At 37.0% G+C, this 25,360-nt stretch overlaps 1 protein-coding gene across 1 annotated transcript in view; it reads right to left on the bottom strand.

Annotated features, from left to right (window-relative positions):
• Positions 1-25,360, bottom strand: part of MALRD1 (MAM and LDL receptor class A domain containing 1) — a gene marked incomplete at both ends in the record, with an annotated part of 584,975 nt that overhangs the window by 421,441 nt on the left and 138,174 nt on the right. The window contains 4 exons of the mRNA XM_082854883.1: positions 12,652-13,064; positions 16,661-17,028; positions 17,508-17,613; positions 18,501-18,653. Coding sequence (XP_082711009.1) covers positions 12,652-13,064; positions 16,661-17,028; positions 17,508-17,613; positions 18,501-18,653 — 1,040 coding nt within the window. The remainder of the gene's footprint in view (positions 1-12,651; positions 13,065-16,660; positions 17,029-17,507; positions 17,614-18,500; positions 18,654-25,360) is intronic.

Here is a 25,360-nt window from a genome sequence, read left to right as displayed (position 1 = left end):
TTACTGAACAATCCTATTTCCTCCAGGAAAGAATAGAACCCTCCCCTTAGTGTTTTGGGGAGATTATAAAAAGATAATATACAAAACACAGCACCTGGCACATAGAATGTTAAGTTAATATTAGCCATGGTTAATTATTTTGTTTTATATCTACATGGGTAAAGCTTTGGTAGAAATGGAGAAGCTCCATGATTTGGCTTTGGGCTTCTGTGACTAATTAGGGTTACGGCCAGAACTCATGGAAATAGGTCTCAGGGCAGATTCCCTTTAAAACAGATATGAGACAGAGATTTGGGTACAGAAATTTTCCTGGGGAACTCACGTGGAACCAACAGCTGGAGGGGAGTCAGGGAGGAAGGACCGAGTGGAGGGAGCAGTTGAGCTGTGATGCAGTCACAAGAGAGGCCTCAGCCAGCCCAACGGGGAGCCCAGGAACTGGGACAGTCCTTCAGAGTTGTCCTACATTGAGGCAAGAGTACTGAGCTTTTAGGCCCGCATTGACCATACTGCAGATACGGGCTGTCTTCAAGGGGAGGCATCCCCTTGGCAAGTCAACTCTCTTGAATGCAATTTCTAGAGAGAGAATCAGCTGCGAGGCATTAGCTGCCCGCAGTCCCAGCAGCTCGGGGAGGAGCACTTCGGTCCTGAGAAACTTTGTGTGGACAGAGCTAATTCATGGCCAGTGAATCAAAACTACTCATCTATTCTGTTCGGTGACAGATACTGAAAAGTTAAATTAAAATCTATATATTAACACTCAAAGTCTGTTTGAACATTTGCCTTTTGCTACATTTTGCTTTTGTTTTCTTTTGTTTAGGAACCTCTAGAGAGCAATCATTATTAATATAACATGGAGGTATACGGAGTCAGGGAAAAAGAGAAGCTAATTCTCTCCCCCTTCCCAGGACTCAGACTGATCAAGATGCTCAGCGTCCTACACCTTGGCAGCATTCACAGATGCCACCACCTTTGGACTGAATACAGGCAGACCTTCTGTCAGTGGGCAGTAGCAGTCCTGGGAGGATGTCAGGAGATTTTGTGAATAGTGACTATAAAGGTTGGATCTGTTACAGAGTATTGCGTAGAGTTCCCTATGCTATACAGTAGGTCCTTATTAGTAATGGCCTATATAGGGAAAGAATTTTAAAAACAGTGGATATATGTATATGTGTAACAGAGTCACATTGCTGTACACCTGAAACTAACACAACACTGTACATCAACTCTACCCCAATAAAAATTTAAAACATAACAATGTTTAATAATATAAAGTTAAAATAGTATTAATATTATTAAATATGCATAGTATTATTAAGTAATAGTAGATATCAAGCTCAATTTCCTGATCCTAACCTTAATGTAAATGCTTAAACTTTTCTGTACAGTTGTTAACAACTATTTAATGAAAATTAATTAATTTATGCATGAACAATTTTATTCTACAGGACACCATCATCTTGAGAATATCATGCCAATATTTTTTTGAAAATTATCAGAATTATTTACATTTTATCCTTCTTATTTCAGTACTGTTTTTACCTTGACTTTCTATCATTATATTACAAGATAAGAGACAGAACAGGTAGTCTGTGCTGGCTACCAGGAGGGGAGAAATGCCTTTATTTATTTAGAAGAATTAGGCACAAAGATAGAGGAAAAGGCTTTTATCTCCTCAACCATTTAGAAAGGAGAAAAAGATCATATAATGTTATTCTAGTTCAGTGACACACTTCAGTCTTTATTTTTAAACTTAATAACTCATATTTATTATTATTACATTAAAGCTGTTGTTATTGCTAACATTTGAGTAATTACCGTATGCCTAGCTCTTTTCTAAGTGTCTTATATATGTATATATGAATATATGTAATCTTCAAAAAAACTATACAAGGTAGTACTAGTATTATACCTGATTACAGGTGAAGAAACTGTGGCACAGAGAGGTTACATAGATTTCCTAAGGCTACACAGCTAATAAATGACAGAGCCAGGATTTGAACTTAAGCAATTTTACTCTAAAGTCCATATTACATCTTCTTCAATAGCCTGAATTCACTTTATAACAAAGTAAAAGTTAAATTTATTGTACCAAAAATACCACTTAAATCTGAGCTACTGAAAACGCAAACTAAAATTAACTCATTTTACACCAAATAGTAGTTCCAAGTCAATGTAAAGTTCTCCAGCACCGCATAAATTGTGGCAGCAGTATAGCACTATAATTTGCAATGTAAGAATAACACTAGGAATTGTAGTTCCAAATGCATAAAGTTGACTTAGATAGAATGACACGTAATACACCTACCTCGATCATTAGCAGTTATCTGAGCAAAGATAATGCCAAGAGTTATAGAGGAAGCTGCCACTACCTATGAGAGCAGAGAAGCCAAGAAAGTAGCAAAAATAAATCTTAAAATGTAACCAAATCAAAGATCTGAAAGTCAGGGACAACAACATAGGAGGGGCAATAGAGTCCTGGAGGTCAAAACAAGTAGTTACACAACGTATTTGATAAAGAAAAATACAGCCTTATCCTAAGATAGAGCCTGGGTGCCCCCTAGCTTTTTGGACACTTCCTAGTATATTTTAATTGCTTTTGACTGTGTTATAATTAAGATGAAGTTACAGCCAGGAACACAGTCGGTGAAGGACTGCTCTGTACTGATTGAAGCAATAAACGGGGCCCTGCAGTTAAAAGGATGATCATAGTTATGATACATACAAATGAAAACCATAGTAATCCTGCTAATAATAGAAAATATATTTATATGCATTTGCCCATATACATATGTGCACAGAGACACAGAAGTATGCAAATAGCCTATACCTGATAAGGATGTATTTCTATACAAGGACACACGTTCCAGATTTTCCAGAATAGTCCTCATTTCAAATATCATAGTCTCTACAAACCTCTCAAATGTCCCGAAAATTTCAAAGTTTCCAAATGCAAATAAAATTTCCATAGACAGCAACTCACAGAGAAACTGGGAAGAAAAAAGTCCTTTGTCAGATATTCAGCATAAAGGCTTTAGGAACTCCACAGAATTCCCCAATAGATCATACGTTTGGGATTATGGGGACTGACTTCTATTTTTCACCATTTTTACAATTTTTCTCCATCTTCGTTCTCCACCCTTAATCCTCCTGGAGACTGGTACAGGGATCAGTAAACATCTTTAACCTTAAACGTTTTTAAGAATTACATTTATTCATGTTTTTTTTATTTCTCCCCTTGGCAGAAGGCTTTATATCATAAAATGTAAAGAAGACCATCTGCACAAGTACAAAATGGGCCTAATCATTATTAAGTTCAATAAAAAGTTCAAGATGGTAACAATGAAATGTTGTGTTTCCAACACAAATAATGACATGACAAAGCAAACCAGAATGGGTGTTTGGGTAAAAAAAAAAAAAAAAAAGTTCCTTGGAAGGTGATTTCTTCAATTCCATTTCAAGAAATTAGCTTTCAAAAGTTTACAATCAGGGCTTCCCTGGTGGCGCAGTGGTTGGGAGTCCGCCTGCCGATGCAGGGGACGCGGGTTCGTACCCCGGTCCTGGAGGATCCTACATGCCGCGGAGCGGCTGGGCCCGTGAGCCATGGCCACTGGGCCTGCGCGTCCGGAGCCTGTGCTCCGCAGCGGGAGAGGCCACAACAGTGAGAGGCCCGTGTACCGCAAAAAAAAAAAAAAAAAGTTTACAATCAGATTTCAGTTTGGCCATAGCTGACAATGCTGCTTTGAAAATAATTTCCGTACACGTCCTAGGGCAGTTCGAAACGGCAGGCCTGATAAAAGAGGGGGTAATTTTGCGAAGACCAAGAACACTGAGTTTCTTTTCAGACACCGAAATTCTGGGCAGCACTAGAATAAAGGAACACTTTACTAAAAATTTTAATATAAAAATTTGGATTGAACCAAAATCATCAATCTGACATGTTTAAGAAGGAAGAAGGCATTGCGTCCCTAATCTGTTGTGAGCTGATACATTCTATAAACAATTCTGGAAGGAGGCTGCACTTAGAGCATAAATTGGTATATATCGCTTTGCTCTCATAGATACCGACACAATATTTTCTGCTGAATGCGAAAAAGTTTAAAGGCATAAATCAAGGTAAAGCAATCACCTGACAAAGAACTACAAAGAGGTCCCATACCTTTTTCTTGGCCAGAGCTGACACATTGATTTTTGACTGAAGATAAAAGCCAAAATCATGCATCATTAATATAAGTAAGCAAAACTATTTGGTTCAATATGTTATACTGTTAAAAACAAATTAAAAAAAAACGGTTGCAAAGAAAAGGCAATTTTGAAATGTTACACATGATTAAAATAAGTTTGTATCAGCAGAGAAAAACACGTTTGAAAGACATTTCATAGAGTTTATTCCTAGAGGGTGAACGACACATCAGAGGGGAATAAACTATTGCTTTTGTTTATCCGGATTAATACACAGACACTGTCTGAATAAGAAGACACATATCCAGTATGCTACCTAGAGAATAGTTTTTAGCAAAATAATTCTGCCCTGATAATCGAATGCACTTTTCCTCATATTGCAGCTTCACACAAGTGTAGTTTAAAACTTTCTCAAAAAGAGACCAGCATGGCAGCTGTTAGCATAGCCAGCACTTTTGCGCAAATTCCAAAATGGCAAATAAACCTCACAACTGAGATTTCAACCCCATTCAGAGCCCCTCATCCGTACAGCCTCGCTACGGCAAAATTTGCAAAATCAGACACGGCGACACCCCCCCTCCACACACGCGCGCACACACACACACACACACACACACACACTGCGTCTATGTTTTCTCACTCCATTTTACTGCTCTAGCCAGAAGGGAGGAATTGGAAGTATGCATGAGTAGAAAGGACCCAAATGGCTCATATATGCAACACCAGGGACAAAAAGAAACCAAACCAGAGACAAAAACAAACCAAAGCATAGTTACACAAAGTTTCAAATAGGCCATAGACTGAAAAGGGATAAGACACACTGGAATTAAAACATTCATAATTACCATTTTTCTAACTCTTTCTTTTTTTTTCTTTTACCAACCGATCAGCAATTTTAAAAAGTTAAACCCAACAACCCAAGTCTGTCTTTCTCTTTCTCTGTTTCTTTTCAGCATGGATTATATAAATATTTTGGATACTACTATAGCATGTATTAATTTCTATCACTTTCTAAATGACCCATAATATATATTAATAATATATATAAAGTATATTTCCAATGTTTAATGACCCATATTAATATTCTACTGTAATTTTGGAGGGTCAAAAATATTAGATGCCATTTAGTATTACGTAAGTCATAATGAGTAAGATTTAAATAATGGATTTATTAAGAAATTAGACTTGCTTTCTGAACCTTGCATTCTTGTAATACTCCTTACCTAAACTTTTCTTCCCTTCTCTACTCACGCATTCTTCACACCAGAAACCAAGCTCATCACTTTGTATCAGAATGTGCTGAAGAGCTGACACACAAAGCTATGGTTATGTTTGAATTCAGTGGAAGAACATAGCCCATGAGAAACTTAAGATTGTAAAATAAGATTTAGTATGCTGTTCAGTAAGCAACAGATCTATGAGTGTTGCTTCCACAGGCTTCAAGCCAGCAGATTCTATTCAAAACCTTTCAAGGCAAATTCTAGCAAACTCTACACACTTGGAAGAAAAATGTTACATGAGGCTGCATAAATAATTTATACTTTTAGCATTTCTGTATATAATTTCCCAAAAAGTGGGATCAACTTAACATTATTAATATGGTCCTATTTTATTTGCAACATAACTTATGAAACATTTCCCCTAGAAGTACTGAAAAACGATGCATCACCTAGGATTTAAAGGTATATCCCACATATGAAAAAGTAAATTATGATTATGAATAAGATTTCTAAAATCTTTTCACAAAATCCATCAGGGAAAAATCTCTTTATTACTGAAAGATGTTACCAGAACACTACACAATTCTTTCAGATTTAGTCAGAAAGTTCTGTGGCATTAAGAGGTCTGGCCAAAGAATATTTTCTTTGAAAGCCCATGTCCTCTCCTCCTGAGGGCCTACACCTCATACACAAAGATATACTTCAGAAAACGAGGTCATGTCAGGAAAAAGTAAGCAGAAGCTTGTAAATACTGGTTCCTGTGGTGCCCAAGAATTAATAAGTTGCATTAAACAAGGTTTTTTGCAATACTTATCAGTGACTGCTGCTGACACTGAATCCATGCCAAGAAACTCAATCCTCCAAGAGAAAAGCAAAAGGGAGACAGATTTCAATTCTGAATAAGAAAATATTTTCTGTCAGTGTGTCCAAAGGTAGGATGGAAAAACCCCGTGAAGTAATAAATTCTTAATACTGGAGGTTCAAGAGTACAACTCGGTCAAATACTCATTGAGAAAGTGCTTGAGCTGATTTTATTGTTAAATAATTCAAAATGGAGCATTTTATGATTCTGATATGGTGCACCACCAATAAAGGCTGCTGAAAACATCAGATAATAGGTATTTGTGTGAAACATTACTTCTCATTATGTACCTAGACCCTCATTTAAGTGTCAGTAAAATGTGATGTGTAGGTAAGAGCAGAAATGATGAAGAATCTCATCGTGTTCCCTTTGTTAGAAATTGTCCTTTCAGCAGGGCAGGAGTACGATCAGTATCATAAGAGGTGAAACCTCTTTAGAAGCTATCATTTGAGTTTTCTTCAAAATAGTTGTCATAAAGTGTCCCTTCTTTCTCAGTTTCATTCAGCAACCTCTACAACTGAGCATGGCTCAAATATTTTTCCTTGCTGACATGCGAATATGACCCTGCAAACAGGGTGCTCTATTAACAAGTTCTGATGTATTGATTTTTCATGGAAATTTCCTGATGATGGTATAAACTCAGAAAAAAGAGAGATGTCTTCTATCCAAACTGCATGCTGGGGAAATGAATTAGCAGAGAGTTCTAAGAAATTCTAAATAATGTTTTAAAAAACTGAAGGAAGTCTTTTTTTTTTTTTTTAATTGAAGTATAGCTGATTTGCAATGTTGTGTTAGTTTCAGGTGTACAGCAAAGTAATTCAGTTATACATATAAATATGTATATATATATTCTTTTCTAGATTCTTTTCCCTGATAGGTTATTATAAAATATTGGGTATAGTTTCCTGTGCTATACAGTAGGTCCTTGTTAGTTATCTATTTTATATATAGTAGTGTGCATATGTTAATCCCAATTCCTAATTTACCCCCCTTTCCCCTTTGGTAACCATAAGTTTGTTTTCTATGTCTGTGGGTCTATTTCTATTTTGTATATAAGTTCATTTGTATCTTCTTTTTTTAGATACCACATATAAGCAGTATCATATATTTGTCTCCCTCTAGCTTACTTCACTTAGTATGATAACTTCTAGGTCCATCCATATTGCTGCAAATAGCATTACTTCATTCTTTTTTATGGCTAATATTCCATTTTATATATATATATATATATATATATATATATATATATATATATATATATATATCCCATCTTCTTTATTCATTCATCTGTCGATGGACATTTAGGTAGCTTCCATGCCATTATTCTCCTACATAAGGCTATTACAGCATAATTTTTTTTTCTGTATTATGAAAATCTGGAAGTGTCCTCTAAAATATATTTAGGAAACACATAGGGAAAATAGGTACAATTTCACAACATTCATATATTTTGAAAATTAGCCTTTTGGAATCAATCTATCATTCTCCATGGCACATAAATAAACACATTTTTCAGACCACCAGGGTAGCATTTGGCGAGTCAAAATTATTAGTTTACTAAATTGTGATCTTATTGGAAAAACAGTTTACCCAAGGAATCACTGGAATTATTAATCTTTGAGTTGTTACATATTGAATTTGAAAATCAAAACATTCAAGATAATATATTTTTCAGGTTTCCCAGTACCATTTACTAAAGAGAGACTATCCTTTCCCCATGTATTCTTGGAACCCTTAAAAAAGATTAGTTGACTATATGTTTGGGTCCACTTCTAGGTTCTCTATTCTGGGTTCTCTATGTGTATGTTTTTATGCCAGAAACAAAATGTTTTGAATATAAGTACTGTGTACTACAGTTTCAAATCAGGAACAGTGATGACTCCAGCTTTGTTCCTCTTTCTGAAGATTGCTTTGACTATTCAGGGTCTTTTGGGATTCTGTACAAATTTTAGGATTGTTTTCCTAATTCCATAAAAAAATGAATGTCAAGAGAGATTGCACTGAATCTATAGATCTCTTTGGGTAGTATGAATACTTTAACAATATTAATGCTTCCAAATCATGAAAATAGGACATCTATCAATTTACTAGTCTTACAAATTCTTTCAATAATGTCTTATAGTTCTCAGTGTACAGATCTTTCACCTCTTTGGTTAAATTTATTCCTAAATATTTTATTCTTTTTGATGATATTGTAAATTGGATTGTTTTCTTAATTTTGTTTTCAGATCATTCACTGTTTGCACAGAAATGAAACTAATTTTTGTATGTTGATTTACTATCATACAACTAACTATATTAAATTCATTGATTAGTTCTAAAAGTTCTTTGGTGGAGTGTTTAGAGGTTTCTACATACAAGATCATGTCATCTGAAAACACAGACAGTTTTACTACTTCCTTCCTGATTTGAATGCATTTAATTCATTTTTATTGCCTAATTGCTCTGGCTAGGACTTCCAGTACTACCTTGGATAGAAATGGTGAGAGTGAGCCTCTCATTGTCTTGTTTCTGATTTTAGAAGAAAAGCTTTCAGCTTTTCATGACTGAGTTAATGTTATCTGTGGACCTACCATATTTATTATGTTGAAGTATATTCCTTCTGTACCTAATTTGTTGAGAGATTTTTAATAAGAAAAAAATTGCTGAATTTTGTCAAATGCTCTACCTGCAAGTATTGAGATGACTGTATAACTTTTAGTCTTCATTTTGTTAATGTGAGACAACTTCGAGCAGCTTAATTCATGTGTAATTGATGTTTCTAAAGGACAGGAGAGAGAGGAGGAGAAAGTTCTGGGGACTCTGAGTTTGTTAAAGCTTTCTTAGATACAACCCAAAAGCTTGATACATAGGATAACATATTGGTAAGCTGGACTTCACCAAACTTCAAAAGAATATGCTCTTCAAAAAAATCTCTTAAAAGAATGAAAGGACAAGCTACAAACTAGGAGAAAATACTTGTAATTCTTATATAACTGATAAAAGGTTTGCATCCTGAAAATATTTTAAAAGCTCACAAGTCAATAATAAGAAAACAAAAAAACCCAATTTAAAAAGAGGGCAAAAGATTTGAACAGACAATTGAAACTAGACATTCGTTTGGCAAATAAGCACATGAAAATACGTTCAACATAATTAATGCTTAGGTCAATGCAATCAATACCCCAATGAGATAACCACTGTACACTTGGAATGGTTGAAATTAAGAAGACTGATAATAACAAGTATTAACTAGGATGTGGAGGAACTGGAACTCTCATATTTTGCTGGGAATCAAAAATGGTAGACTTTGTTGTGACCACCTAGAGGGGTGGGATAGGGAGGGTGGGAGGGAGGGAGATGCAAGAGGGAAGAGATATGGGGACATATGTATATGTATAACTGATTGACTTTTTTATAAAGCATAAACTAACATGCCATTGTAAAGCAATTATACTCTAATAAAGATGTTAAAAAAAATGGTATACTTTGAAAAACAGAGGAAGAGTTTCTTAAAAAGTTAAACATACTCCTTCTATATGATCCAGCCATTCCACTCCTGGGTATTTATCCAAGAGAAATGAAAGCAGATGTTCATATAAATACTTACACACAAATATTCACAGCAGATTTATTTATAATAGCCCAAACTACAAGCAACCCATATTCTGATCAATAGGTAAATGGAGAAGCTGTGCTGTATCCATATAATGGAATACTATTCAGCAACAGAAAATGAAGTATTGATATATTCTATAATAAGAATGAATCTCAAAATAATTACACTGAATGAAATACATCAGAAAAAAAGTACATACTGTACTATTTCACTTATAGTATAAAAGTGTGGGGAGTGTACGTTGACGTAGACTGAGAGGAAGTTCAGTGGTTATCAGGGATGGAAGTGAGGGCCAGAAGGAGGTATTACGAAGGGATATCAGGAAAGTTTTAGAAATGCAGTCCATTTATATTTGAATTATCTTGATTGTGGTGATGGTTTCAAAACCTTCAATATGTATAGTTTATAACATATCAATTATATCTCAATAAAGCTCATAATAAAAATTAGAAGTTTGACCTGAAGTTTTATATGCAATGACTTGCTGGCCATGCCACACATAAAAGCAGTGGCTGGGGCTTCCCTGGTGGTGCAGTGGTTGAGAGTCCGCCTGCCGATGCAGGGGACACGGGTTCGTGCCCCAGTCCGGGAAGATCCCACATGCCGTGGAGCGGCTAGGCCCGTGAGCCATGGCCACTGAGCCTGCGCATCCGGAGCCTGCGCTCCGCAACGCGAGAGGCCACAACAGTGAGAGGCCCGCGCACCGCAAAAAAAAAAAAAGCAGTGGCTGTTATTTCCACTGACAATAATAAGCCAATAGTGCCTATACCTGCACGTACAATCTGGTCCTATCCTATGTGTTTCATTTTAAATGAATGATCCTGAAAAATCTTTGAATTTTTCTGTTAAACAAATATTTAATGAGTACCTGTTATCTGCTGGGCATGATACCAGGTAATTTCACCTGCAGCATCACAGTTAATGAAAATGCTGGTTGTTGCTGCCCTTGCTCACTGGAACAGAAGCTATGTATATCCATTACCCAATGAACAAACACATCCTGTTGCTTAAATTGGACCCAGTCCTTAACTATCTTAAACAGATCATCTACACAGCATGCAGAATCTCTGATTTCATCTTTTCATACCTAAAATTCATTAAAAAAAAAAGAACCCTTGGGGGCTTCCCCGGTGGCACAGTGGTTGAGAGTCCGCCTGCCGATGCAGGGGCCGCGGGTCCGTGCCCCGGTCCGGAAAGATCCCACATGCCGCGGAGCGGCTGTGCCCGTGAGCCATGGCCGCTGAGCCTGTGCGTCCGGAACCTGTGCTCCGCAACGGGAGAGGCCACAACAGTGAGAGGCCCGCGTACCGTTAAAAAAAAAAAAAAAAAAAAAGAACCCTTGGATAAAATCAGAGCATTCTGTGTAAGCCAGGATGGGTTTCAAACCTCAATATTTATGTTTTAGATTCACAACCAAAGGATTCTTTGGTTAGTTCCATGGTCAACTGACTCCCGTGTCAAGCTGATTTTCTTCTGGAAACCAATGCTTGACTAAATATCATAAGTAGAGTTTATCCATTAAATACTAGTTAAGCCCAAATTACAATTGACCTGATTAGACGAAGAATTAATTTGAAGTGGATAAGCCATTATTAAATAAAAGTCAAAGATCCCTCTTCAGTTTCATTTCACACGATTACATGCATCTTACCATTGTGGCTGAACTGCAAGATATCACTCTACACATGGCAGATTAGTTCTCATGATTTCCGCTTATGTCTATCTGGACAAATCACCAATCCCAATGTGTTCTCTACTGAGCACGTACAATGTACATCTATGATGGCACTGACGTACCAGCTGGCCTGGAGCTAAGTTCTTGGCTACAAAACTGTTAACTCGAGACATTCAGATAAAGACAGTGCTTTCAATTAGGGTAATGCAAAAAAAAAAAAAAAAAAGTTTAGCCAGTAAAAGTAAGAAGTTTCTTCCAATATATCATATGTAGATCTATTTGGCCAAAAGGAGAAAACAATCTTCAACGCTCCTACATGTTACAGGCTGTATGATATATTGGAAGCAGAAAGAACATGAATTAACTAGACACTCGTGGGTTCTCGTCCAAGTCCTTGTTTTCCTGCTTACCATCTATTTGGCCAGGGATAAACAACAACCTGAGTTTTTTCCTTTATATCTATAAAATTGGCAAAAAGGATCTCTGACTTACCCACTTCAAGGAATTGCTGAATCAAACAGATAATATATGCAAACGTCCTTCACAAAACTGTAAAAGCCACATAAGCATTTGAACTTTCTATTGCAAGTCTGACTTTCAGGAGTAGGTAGGTAAGATTTAGAGTAAAGAATATTCCACCAGGAGTACGAAACCTAGTTTCAGACTCTGGTTCTGCCCCAGAATAGCTTTTCCAACAAAGCCTGCACTCTTCCTGGATGTTTTTTGCTTACCTACGAAAATGTGAAAAAGTCAAATGATAGATTCAAAATAACGAATTTGAGAGTCTGAACCTTTTGGAGAAGACAAAAGATTGTGTGAAACTCTTTTCCTCCAAGTTTTTCATTTCAGCACAACAATTACTTAAAACTGGAGGAACCTGCAGCTGTGTCCAATGCCATGTGTCCAGCTTTAGAGACTTCAATCACACATTATTGTGGGTATTCAAGGAGGAAAGCAACCTAACGAGCTTTGGTACACTCTTCATTACATGACAAATATGTGTCAAAGTAACTGATCAAATTTCACTTACTTTTAATTCAAGAATATAGTGATCTTTCATATTCCTTAGACATCCTGACTCATTTCCAATACAGCTTGTGAAGCCCATTATCCATACCTGAAAAGGCCTCCTGCTGAAAATGTTGAGGTGTTTCCTTATCCAAATGTTGCCTTGATCCCCAAATATTTCCCATAGCAGCTGTCCTCTTGTGTTGTTCCAGATTCGCTGGTAGATGGCCAGCTTGTAAATGTGCTTTCCAAACATGTGGTAATAAAAGCGGAAGGTGCAGCCCACTACATCAGTGGCATTGATGATCGGGCTGAGTAAAGCAGCTCGGTGTTGGAAAACCTGTGGTTCAGAAGATTCTATGTAGAGATAGTGTCCTTTAGCTGTGCCCAAAGTATTATCCTTCATCGGCCCTGTATTAAGTGTTGACGTTGGACCCTGGTTCCAGGTCCAATCAAAATCATCTTCTGTATCTTGTTCCCAGTTACAAATTCCAGTTTCAAAGTCACATTGAAGTTCAGGTACTGAAATTGGCATGAAATAAAATCAAAAGATAATCAAGGACAAAAATAACTATGAATGGGAATACTATCGATAGTTGATACTTCGCTCCTGCCAAGGTAAACCACTTTCATTTTTTTAATGCAACATTAAAGCAAAATGTTTAAAAGAGTAACTAAATCCTAGATAATACATCAAATAATAATATTTTATAGCCAGAAGGTGGAATTACTTTGGCCATTATTTCCCAAATGCCTTTTCTACCCATCCCTTGCCCACTGTTAGTACCATAACTCTATGCAAATGATCACTACCCCATGGCTGGCTTGGTCCAACAAACTTCTGGCTCAGTGGATTTCAACTTCAGCTGAATGTTCCAATCACCAGTGAACATTAAAAAAAAAATTAAAGCTCAGAATTCACCTCCAGACATGTTGATTTAATTAGTTCAAATGGTGTAGCCAAACATCAGGATACTTTACTAGCTCACTTGGTGATTCTAACATGCAGGGCTAACACGAGTCATAACTTAACAGATCTCTATGTTTCAGCATCCCCTGGGGTGCATGGTAAAATTGCTTACTCCATGGTAAAGTCCTGCACAAATACTACTATGTTAGGTATGGAGTGAAGCCCAAGAATCCCTATTTTTAACAAGCACCCAAGATGATTCTGATGCAGGTATTTTCCAGACCTCACTTGGAAATCAAATTCTTCTCTCTGGTTCCATCCTGCCCCAGTTTCAAGCATCCCTCTACACTTGTAAAAGAATGGCCATCTTTAAATGGTAGTTTATCATTTTTTCTCTATTGAGAATCCTTTAATATTGACTCATTTAATCTCAGCTTAAATCTAAACTTCTCTATCTTTCAAGCTTCACTCTTCCCAGATTAAAATAACTTCCTGCTTGTCCCCAACTGCCTTTCCCCTTGGCATGCACCAATTTACCATCGTGCCCTAAACCTCTCACCCCTCTGTCTCTATTTATGCTTATTATTATGCCTGTTTTGCCATTTCTTAGCTGTGTCTCCTCAGTGGTAATCTTTTCTTCTCACTGGATTGTGGCTCCTTTGAGCTGGTGCTTTTAAACTTCTAACTCCCTTCGGTCAGTAGAAGAATTCAAAGCACTTTTAAAGAATTGACCAGTCCCTTATCAACTGAATACTCTACCTACATTTGTAGGATATAGGAATGTATGCATTTTTCAAGATGTGATGATTTTGTCGACACCAAGTACTTGTTTAGAATAAATGGGATAGAATATACAAATACTGTATTTGTATACAAATGTATACAAATACATTTGAGAGTATTTGGGCAGAAGGGACAGGATTTAAAATTAAGGAGGAGTTCCACATTTTAGCTTCATTTACATAAGTTAATATTCTTGAAAGACAAACGTCAGCAGGCCTTTAACCATTCATCTTATAAGGGCACTTGGCGCCAAAGTGAACAAATATTGTGAAACAATAAATAAAAGGATATGTGAATAAATGCAGCCAGGCAAGAACAAATCATCTGTCTCTGAAAAACCACAGAACAGGAGCTTAGACCTAATGAGGGGAATCAAGTGAGTAACTGGCAAATGGGAGATGAGCTTTCTTTTGATGTTTCCTCACTTGTGACTAATCAACGCAGCTGGGACGTGAACTGGACCCCCACAGGTCCCCTGCAGGTGTCAGTCTTCAGTTGTGCAGAGGAAGGGGGATGTCAAGCTACTGAGGTTTTTGACATAAAATTGGCACTAAAGCCAACTTCTTCATACTGACTGCATGCTCAATCTTTATTTCAAAAGGGAAGGCACGTGGCTCCACCCTTAAATGAAAGACCACGTTCTAAACATACTTTAGAAAATAGAGCATCCATTTCTGGATGTCTAACGCATTCTGTTAATAAATCACTAGGTCTGGGGACTTCCCTGGCTGTCCAGTGGTTAAGACTATGCACTTCCACTGCATGGGGTGTGGTTCGATCCCTGGTCGGGTAACCGAGATCTTGTATGCCGCGTGGCGCAGCCAAAAAAAAAAAAAAAAAAAAAAAAGGAAAAAGGAAGTCTCCATTTAAAAAAATTTACTATGTCTAGATGGAAGGCTGCGAGAGAAACTGACAGTCACTACTATTTCCTTTCATTGATACTTAGTCACAATAAGTATTTTGATAATCCCATTCTACTCAGTTAATGCTGAGAAGTTTGAAGGATAATTTGCTTATTTTCAGTAACAGATCAACGTTTTTTAAGAAGTGGGATTTGAAGTACATGAAAAAGATGAAAAGGCTTTCTAAATTTGCAAACATAAATTACCTTTAGGACAAGCAACACTTCTTATAACAGCCATTGTCGAAATCATCAATTTTCTTTATATGCACTAAAGGTATTAGCTGTGTAACGAGCAGCATGGTAATTCTGACTTTAATGTGCCTGACTGTATTAAACACCACATATGTGCAAAACTCTCTACAATGATTTATATGGAAATTTCTCAATGTAATGTTTCCTATGATGTACCAAGCATTTGATGGCTTTACTTTGGTTTATGGTAAGCCTCCCAATTTAATAGGCACATAACTTGAATTTAAAGAATTGTTGCTATTTCTGGGTAATGAAAGATGCAAACTTTCTCTGACTGATGTTGGTAATTAAAAAAGAAAAACGTCTCTTAGCCTCTGACTCATTTTCAGGACCAAATGCACTAGGCACTACCAGGAACCAGGTTTATTAAATTGCAAGATATACATAATCATCAGGTATGATAAACTTTTTGGTAATTTAAACCAGAAGCTCGGGGCTTATCTTTGACACCTCACTCTCCGCTCCCTATAGCCAGAAGATTTTTAAACGTCCCTACTAAATATCCCTCCTCCAACTTTAGTCCATCCATCTCCACCACTTGTCACTGTTATAGAGGCTGCCAGCCCCTCTCAGGGGAACTACTGCCAACGGCCTCCTAGTAAATCTCCTGAATCTATTGTCCTCTAATCCATTCATTACATTGTATCCACAGTGACATTTTTAAATCTGCCAATTTTATTATACTACCTTCCTTCTTAAAAACCTTCAGATGAGGGAAAACTTCCTTAAGACGGTCCACAAAGATCTGCTAATCTGGCCTCCATCTCCATCCTTATGTTGCATCCTGTTTCCCCTTATTGCCTTACTCCAACCATCCTGGGTATCTCGCAGCTGCCATGCAGTCATCTATCAGGGCTTTGCATACATGTATTTATTTATTATTTTTCAGATCTCAGCTAAGTCACCACCTCTAGAAAGTCCAATGCCATAATTATAGAAAGCCATAGCACCCCCATTTGAAACTCCTGTCAAAACTGTCATTTTACATTTATTTTTTAAATATGTGAATATCTATCTCCTCAATTAGACTGTAAGCTCCCTGAGGTCAGGGACTCTGTATAACTGTCCTCATCACTATATCTCTAGTATCCAATTTATAAACATACATAATAAATACTGATGGCTTGACTAATTAATTAATCACACATAACATTCATTGACTTTGGAACAATGCTTAGGGCCTTTATCTTGACTGACTAGAAAACAGTGAACCAATCAAGATCACCACCATCAAAATGAGCCAGAGGGACCAGAAAGGAAAGCACTTACCACAGTTGACCTCATCAGTATTATCACCACAATCATCCACCAGATCACATAACTGAAGCTTTGTTATGCAAGCCTTCGTGTGTAGACACCAGAAACGACCTGGCCCTTTGCAGCTCTTCGAAGGGAGTGGAAGAATACAATTTTCAAATCTGACATCATCGATAGCCGAGACCCCATCATAAACACCAAGGCTGACTTTATGTAGTGACAAATAGAAGGGCTGAGTAAGGCGTCCAAGCTGAACAGTCGCCTGGGACCACTGGTTGCCCTGGTTATATAATACTCTCCAGAGTACTGTTGAGTCACTGGAATTTTCCATGTGTAGCTGTAACTCAGCTGCTCCCACTGATAGGCCATAGTTATAAAACCTGAAAGAGAACAAACAAAAGAAATGGAAATGATTTAGGCAATAGACTAAATATATAACTTTTAGACTCTTCCACTCAGTTAACAGTCAATTAAAAATGAGTTGTAATAATAGATGCCTTTAGTTATTATTGCAGTAATTGTGGCCACCTGTTTGCAAGAGCTTATCTGCCGAGGTGCATATTCTGGCTCTCAGGACCCCATGAGCCTTTCTCAAGGAGTTTAGTCCAGAACACAGGAAGCAGTGTTAATTAAACTATAATCCATTGTCGGAGGGAGAGTCCCTTTCATCTTAAGTAAGAACATAACAAATATTGATAATGTGCTCCTAAGTAAAATGCTAATTGTGCGGATCTAACGCAATAGCTATTTTTAAAGCAAAGCCAGATTACAGGACAGATTACAATATCTAGTAAATGCAGGAGTATGCCTGGAACCGCCGGGCTGCTAGAGTAGTTGACCATTTTTTTTTAGTATTTACCAGAAGGAAAGTGTGCATCCAGGTCCTGTCTGGCCGAAAGTTGGGCTCTGGAGTTTAGCAATTTGTGATAAGCTGTTGCTTTTCTTCAGAATGAACATAAAGTGCCCTATTGGGATACAAAAAGAAACCATTAGTTTAACCTACTAAATTCTAAAATGAGACATCTGTCTGTAAACCCTACACTGAAGACTATACAACAATTAAAAATCAATAAAAGTGACTGTTAGTCAAATTTACTCTTATAAATATTAAACTATTATCTAGAGCTAGGTCAAAATTATGCCAAAAACAACTGGTAATTTCAGTTAATTCAGCCAAAATATATCTATATTCTATCTCCAAAACCCATAAAGGAGTGGTTCTACGTTGACAACATAAGTATAATCGACAATATTCAACTATCCTACTATTTGTTGTAGTAACACAGAACTTTACTGCTTCTCTTTCTCTTTTCAGACCCGAGCAAAGGTAAACAGAACTACAGATCTTCCTTGACTTAAGATGAAGTTACGTCTGATAAACCCATCATAAATTGAAAATATCAAAGTCCAAAATGCATTTAATACACCTGACCTACTGAACATCACAGCTTAGCCGAGCCTCCCTTAACCAAGCTCAGAAAAGCTACATTAGCCCACAGTTGGGCAAAATCATCTCAGAGCCTATTTTATACTAAAGTGTTGAATATCTCATGTAATTTATTGAATGCTGTACTGAAAGTGAAAAACAGAATGGTTGTCAGTGTATCAACTGTCCACCATGGGGATTGCGTGGCTGACTGGGAGCAGTGGTTCTGCCTCTGCCCAGCATCAGGAGAGAGTATCACAAGTATATTGCTAGCCCGGAGAAAGGTCAAAATTCAAAATGTGAAGCACAGTTTCTACTGAATACGCATCTCCTTTCACACCATCATAAAGCTGACAAATCATTAGGTCAAACCACCATAAGCTGGGGAAAGTCTGTAGGTACAGAGACACTGTGCATGCTTCTTACCTTGAGATGTGTTGTGAGTATGATCCCAAGGTGGAGCCTGTTGCTCAAAAGCAGCAGAGAGGTTACTTCTAGAGCTCCAGGTCCAGTCAAAATCATCCTCACTAGCTGCTTCAAACCAACCACAGCTATTTGCTTCAAAGTCACATTCAGAAACTGAAGAACAAAAACGTAGCTTTTAGGTTGACTCTCCAAGGTGATCACACACTTTAAGAAGGGTAGACAACCCTTCTACCCTTGGAAATCACCTTGTTACTCTTCCCTAAGTACATTAAAGCCACACTTGATGAAAAAAAGGATCCTATCTGATCCTCCCTAAAACTCAGAATTGTGCTTTTCATAATGGAAATTGATAAGGCAAAATTATCAATTTAAGAATATTTTCCAAATATTCTTTCTAATAAACAGCATCATTCAGCCATATTGCTTACAGAATTGCCAAGGTCTAATTTATTTTGATACTCATGTTAGTTTCTCTGCTGCTATTACATCATCTGGAAGACTTCATTGTTCCTATAGAGTATTTTACACTAAACCATGAAAAGCTACTTCTAAAAAATTTAATGTTTGAAAAATTCAGATCCATTATATTTAATATGAATGTTCACCTCTAATTTTTGTGGAGCTTACTATTTCCCAAAACATTGAATACATCACCTAATTGGCAGAAGGCAGAATAATTTGACCTATTTCTCAAGTAAATATGAAGAGAAATAGTTAAGTTACACAAAGACATTCTGGAGGAGGAAAAGAAGAAAAGAGAGAGAAAGGGAAAGAATGGGAAGTTATAATAATAGCAGTGTCAAATTATAGCTAATATGTGGTGAATACCTAATGTAATAGACCCTGTACTGAAGGTTTTATATAAATCTAGCTTTTACAATAGCTCTTGGGAGAAGGTATTATTATTATTGCTGCTTTACAGAGGAAGAAAGGAAGGTTTAGGGAAGTTTTTAACTTAACCAAGGTCATATAGTTAGAAAGTTGTAGAGACTGATTGAAATCCAAATATTCTAACTCCTAGTCTAATATTCTTTCTGCAACTGTTGACAATAACTTTTAATTGTCATTAGACTGGAAAAGGGATAACCCAGAAAGGCATAATCTGAATTTGTTTACTGTGGATATTCAGGTGTTACTACAGACTCCAGTGCAAAATAAGATTTGCCCCCATTGATGATTACTACACTGGGACCCTTGGCCATTGGATATTTTTATCCAAGGATATAGTAAGATTAAGGATATAGTAAGATTAAAAAATGTTAAATTGTAAAGGCATTTTTACCTAATGATAAATCATGCTTAATTCTGAAAATGCTTCCTTCCACATGGGGAGGAATGTGAGTTGAGTAGTAACATCATCAACACTATTGATTTTTTTTTAAGTTTCTAGGAAATATGTGATCACAGAAAATATTTGTTTTCTATCAGGTCTCCTGGTCCAAAATATGGCCAGCAGAATACTTTCAAATTTTACCAAAAGTCAATGAGAATGTATGAATACATTTTAAAATAAATACTTTAAGAATGTTGCATCAACTTTAATAAGCAAGAGATAACTATATTTCAATAGAGACAAATAGAAATCAGCAAAATGGGGAGACTACTGCTATACCTAGAATAAAGATTTCTCAAGTTTAGAAATCTGTGGTGAAGCAAAATTAAATGCTACTCAAAAGTGAAAAACAACAATGATAAGTTAGGAATAAATGCTAAGAATATTTAACTCTTTGTATTTTCAACAGCCATCTCTATAAATATAAATAACCCATAAATATATATAGATTCCAGTATGTAGATGCTATTTCAATCCCAGGGGAAGCAAATACTTTTGATTCCTATTTCAGACAATCCAAAAAAATAGGATCCAGGAGTTTTTGTTATGCAACTAGAGAAAGAAAACAAGTTATTGCTACTATATATCTATCCCACATAGATCCCTGGAAAGGGAAACTTATCATCTGCTATCTCAGGAGATATTGCTGTGGAAATAAATGAATATTCAAATAGTAGTAAAATTTAAGAAACTATTGCAGCAATTCTGTAGTTCTCTTAGATAAGGCTCTTCAAAGATAGTGATTTTAAGAGATGATTATGCTGTTCAAATTCAAATGTGCCTTTCTAGTATACTTTGTTCCTATATATTTAGATGTCTATACACATTTAAAACCTCACCTTGATTAATCAGAGATGTAATAATCAGATGAAATTAACCTTCTTGTTAGCCAGGAATCAAATATACACCTCATTAGAACAGTTTTTGGAAAAATATGTAATCTTTTACTTAGAAATACAATATACTGGGTAAGTTTTAATAATTGAGGTTGAAGGATTCTTCGCTGTTTTCTAGACCAACATCATGGACTTCCTCAATTATCATCATCATCAGAATCGACATTTTGCAGTAACAACTGCAGTTACCATTTATTCGAGGTTTATTGTGTACCAAGCTTTGTGCTAGGGGCCGTTCCATTCAAAACAGGTTGTCTACTGACACAGAATTTCCAAAAATTTTGCTTGTCTATTCTATGGCTATGGATAGAAAGGCTAGTAACTCTAGCAGCTTTTAATTTTTTGAGTAAAATTACCCTGTGGCTTCTACTAGTTATGTCAGTATTATTATAGTCTCTGTCCCTGGGGAAAGCGTACTAGGGGGTATTTGGTAGACTAACAAATAGGTCCATCACCCTACACTATCCCTGTCATTTTTAGAGCTTTTTCACTGAGGGAAAAGAAGATGAATTTCTGTAAGAGCCAAGAAAACTTATGGGGGGTGGGGGGGAACAACAGAATCAGACGCTGTCTCATTTCAGATTCACTGTTTTAGAACTTCTTTGACGGTTTGGGATGATTCCTACCGAGGTTCATGTGTAAGGAATAAACATGAAGTACACAAAGGTGAAATCTGGCTGACAATTTGGGCCTCACATAAAGACTTAAAAATGTATAGAAGAGTACTTATTGGTATTCACCCAAAGGAGTTGAAAACTTATGTCCATACAAAACTCTGCACACGGATGTTTAGAGCTGCCTTATTCACAACTGACAAAACTTGGAAGTAACGAAGATGTCCTTCTGTTGGTGAATGGTTGAATAAACTGTGGTACATCCAGACAGTGAAATATTATTCAGTGTTAAAAAGAAGTGAGCTATCAAGCCATGAAAAGACATGGAGCAACCTTAAATGCATATTACTAAGTGGCCAATCTAAAAAGGCTACATATTGTATGATTCCAACTATTTGAAATTATGGAAAACACAAAGCTATAAAGATAATAAAAAAGTCAGTGGTGGCCAGCAGCTGAGGGTGACGGGAAGGAGGAAGAGTTGGAGCACAAAGGATTTTTTATGTGAAAAGACTCTGTATGACGCCATAATGATAGCTGTCATTATACATTTGTCCAAACCTATAGAAAGTACAACACCAAGGGTGAACCCTAATGTAAACAGTTGACTTTGAGTGATTATGATGTATCAGTGTAGGCTTGTCAATTGTAAACAAACGTCCCAGTCTGGTGGGAGAGGTTGATAATGGAGGAGGCTATGGATGTCTGGGGGTGTGGGGTATAGGAGAAAACTTGGTGCATTTTTCTCAATTTTTCTGTGAACCTGAAACTACTCTTTAAAATGTCTTAATAGTTAACTACTATTTAATATAAGTGCTCTAAAGAAAACACAAAATTTATAGGACGAAATATGTCCTGACACATCATGTGGTTGAACTTCAAACTCCCTTTGGTCTTAGCCACACCGGCAAAAGATGACCAAGTTTAGGGGGGAAAAAATGGCTAAACGGGCTTCCCTGGTGGCGCAGTGGTTGAGAGTCCACCTGCCGATAAAGGGGACACGAGTTCGTGCCCCGGTCCGGGAAGATCCCACGTGCCGCGGAGCTGCTGGGCCCGTGAGCCGTGGCCGCTGAGCCTGCGCGTCTGGAGACTGTGCTCCGCAACGGGGGAGGCCACAACAGTGAGAGGCCCGCATACAGCAAAAAAAAAAAAAAAAAAAAAAGGCTAAACATGGTAATTGTAAAAAGTTAGAACACTGGAGCCTACCACTGTGGATTACAGAGAACAGCAAAGGCACAAATGCAGTGTGGAAGACATGCATTCAATACGTATGTTATCTTATTTATTCCTCCTGAAATATACATAAGAATATTGTCCCCATTTTAGAGCTGGGAAACATAAGGCTGAAAGAAGAGTAACATATAATTTCTCAGGGCTCATTATTGCTGACACAATTCCTTCCCAGACCTTTGATGTCAAAGCCTGTGCTCTTAAAAAAATTATACTGTTTCTAGTAGTTTAAAAAGTAATAATAATTATATCTAATAATTTTTGGACAATTCTTATATGCCAGGCACGTACTATGTGTTTTTAATGCAAGATCATATAAAATCTAAACATGCATAACCACAGGATATGCTCTGGAAGCAGATTCTAAACTATATAAAAGTCCACTAGATTGGCTCTCCCTGTTTATTTTAAGCTTTTTTTTCTCTCTAGCCTTTTGACCTTCCTAAAAGTTCCATGAAGGACAAAAGTTAATTGAGTATTCCAGTATGTTGGCTTCAGTTCACTGAGGTTGTACTCTGTTTGATTAAGCAGAGGTTACTACAAATGTCAAATGCATTAATACTATATATCCTATTTTAAAACATGTTCTCTACTAATTGTATTGCTTTGAGCTTCAGGCTTTTCCATTCATTCAAATGGTCATATGTTTGGAAATACAATAAGGTTGAAGTAACTGAACTCTAGACTTCATCAATAGTTAATATTCATTAGTTATTTAAAACATATAATAGTAAGGGAATACTTGCAAAAGTGCCATGAAATTTAAAAAGTCTATAAAAATAAATAGCAATAATGAGATATTTTAAAGAATACTAAAGCATAGATAACTAAGTAACATTTGGCACTCAAAAGTACTGCATTTGAAATAAGAATGATTAATTACATCATTCTACATATGATTTTCAGGGTCTCCTGTGATCTGACCAATAAAGACACTGTTGGAAGACAATTCCCCATAGGTCTCTCATATTTCTGCATGTGTTATAAGCTGAGTCATAAACTGTCTATTTGTTCCAAACATCTTTTCAAGGATGTTTAAACAGCAAATAATCATGAAGAATAGAGAGAGTGATTCTGTCTACCAGAGGGCAAGTTCTTATCCAATATAATATAATAAAGATAACGTTTCCCTCTAAGGCAAAGGTCAGACATTTTGTTTGAATCCCACTATAAAAGATTTGGATTCCAGAAGCTCAGGCTTTCTTACCTGTAACGTCAACCCACTTTATATGTACATCCACCTGGGCCCCTCTGTGTTGCCCTGGGACTCAGAAAGCAAGAGGAAACAAGGCAAGTATGATGCTTATTATGCTGTTTGTTATACTATTAGTAATAAAGTCCTTTGTCTCTGACCCAGGAGTCTCACCCCTCCTGACATCCATAAAACTATGGCAGATAACTTGTTAGCTTATAACTAGGGTAAAGTTTCAGACCCTTCACAGTTGTCAACACAAACTACATTAAACTTTATATGTATAGTACCCACCATTAAGAAGCTTAATATCTAGCATGGAAAATTTATAAGCAAATAGGCAAATGTAATAGCATAATAACTACCATGTACTCATTCATTCATTCTTCATTCATCTGACAAACATTTATTGAGTACATACTGTATGTTTGGCACAGGTATAGAGCCTAAGAACACAGCAGTGAAAAAAAGCAGTGGGGCGGGGGGGGAGTGGAAGAAACCAGAAAAAAAAATCAGTCCTCATGGAGATAAAATCAGAGAGGTTACTTTAATTTTTTGGCTTTAATTTTGAGTCAGATTGAAGAAAAATTGAGATGTTTTAAGCAGAGAAGTGACAAAATCTGACTTAACCTGATCACGGTGGCTGCTGTATTCAGAGGAGACAGAGTGGGTCGGGTGGGCAAGAAAAGAAGAAGGAAGATAGTACAAAAATCCAGGTCTGATAATGGTCTGGGCCAGAGTGGTTGCAATGAAAATAAGGATGAGTGAGGCATTCTGGATGTTTTTTTTTTTTTTTTTTTTTTTTTGCGGTACGCGGGTCTCTCACTGCTGCGGCGTCTCGCGTTGCGCAGGCTCAGCGGCCATGGCTCACGGGCCCAGCCGCTCCGCGGCATGTGGGATCCTCCCGGACCGGGGCACGAACCCGTGTCCCCTGCCTCGGCAGGCGGACTCTCAACCACTGCGCCACCAGGGAAGCCCTGGATGTATTTTGAAGGTAGACATGATAGGATTAACTGACATGAGATATGGAGTGCGAGAAAGAGAAATGAATCAATATGATCTCAAAGTCTTTGACCTGAAACAATGGAGGTACCATTTTCTGAAGTGGAGAAGGCTGTGAATAAGCAGGTTTGCGGGGGAAGTAGAGGAAGAGGAAATACTATAGTTTCGGAAATACTAGAGTTGAGATTCCTATTAGGTATTCAAGAGATCATGTCAAGTAGAGAGCTGGATATACAAGTCTGGAGTTCAGATCAGAAGAGTGCTTCCTGATGTCATGGAATCCAAGGCAAGTAAGCGTTTTAAGGAAGCGGGTCATATTATCTCTGTCAAGTGCTGTTGACGGGTCAGATGAACAATGAGAATAGACCACTGAATCTAGATCACTGCTAACTTTGATGAGAACAGTTTATTTTGAATAGTGACAGCAAGGCCCCGATTGGTAAAAAGAAATCAGAAAAGTTGAAGACAGTAAAATACAATTAATTCTTTTGCGGTTTATACTTTGCAAAGGGGCAAAAATGATGTAATAGCTGAGGAGGAAGTGGGATCAAGAGAAGATTTTAAAACGTGAGAAATAAAAATATGTTTTTATG

The sequence above is a fragment of the Leucopleurus acutus genome (assembly GCF_964270905.1).
Source record: "Leucopleurus acutus genome assembly, chromosome: 1".
Classification (NCBI taxonomy): Eukaryota; Metazoa; Chordata; class Mammalia; order Artiodactyla; family Delphinidae; genus Leucopleurus; species Leucopleurus acutus.
The sequence above is the reverse complement of the archived record's forward strand: the minus strand, read 5'-3'. Positions and strand labels throughout refer to the sequence as shown.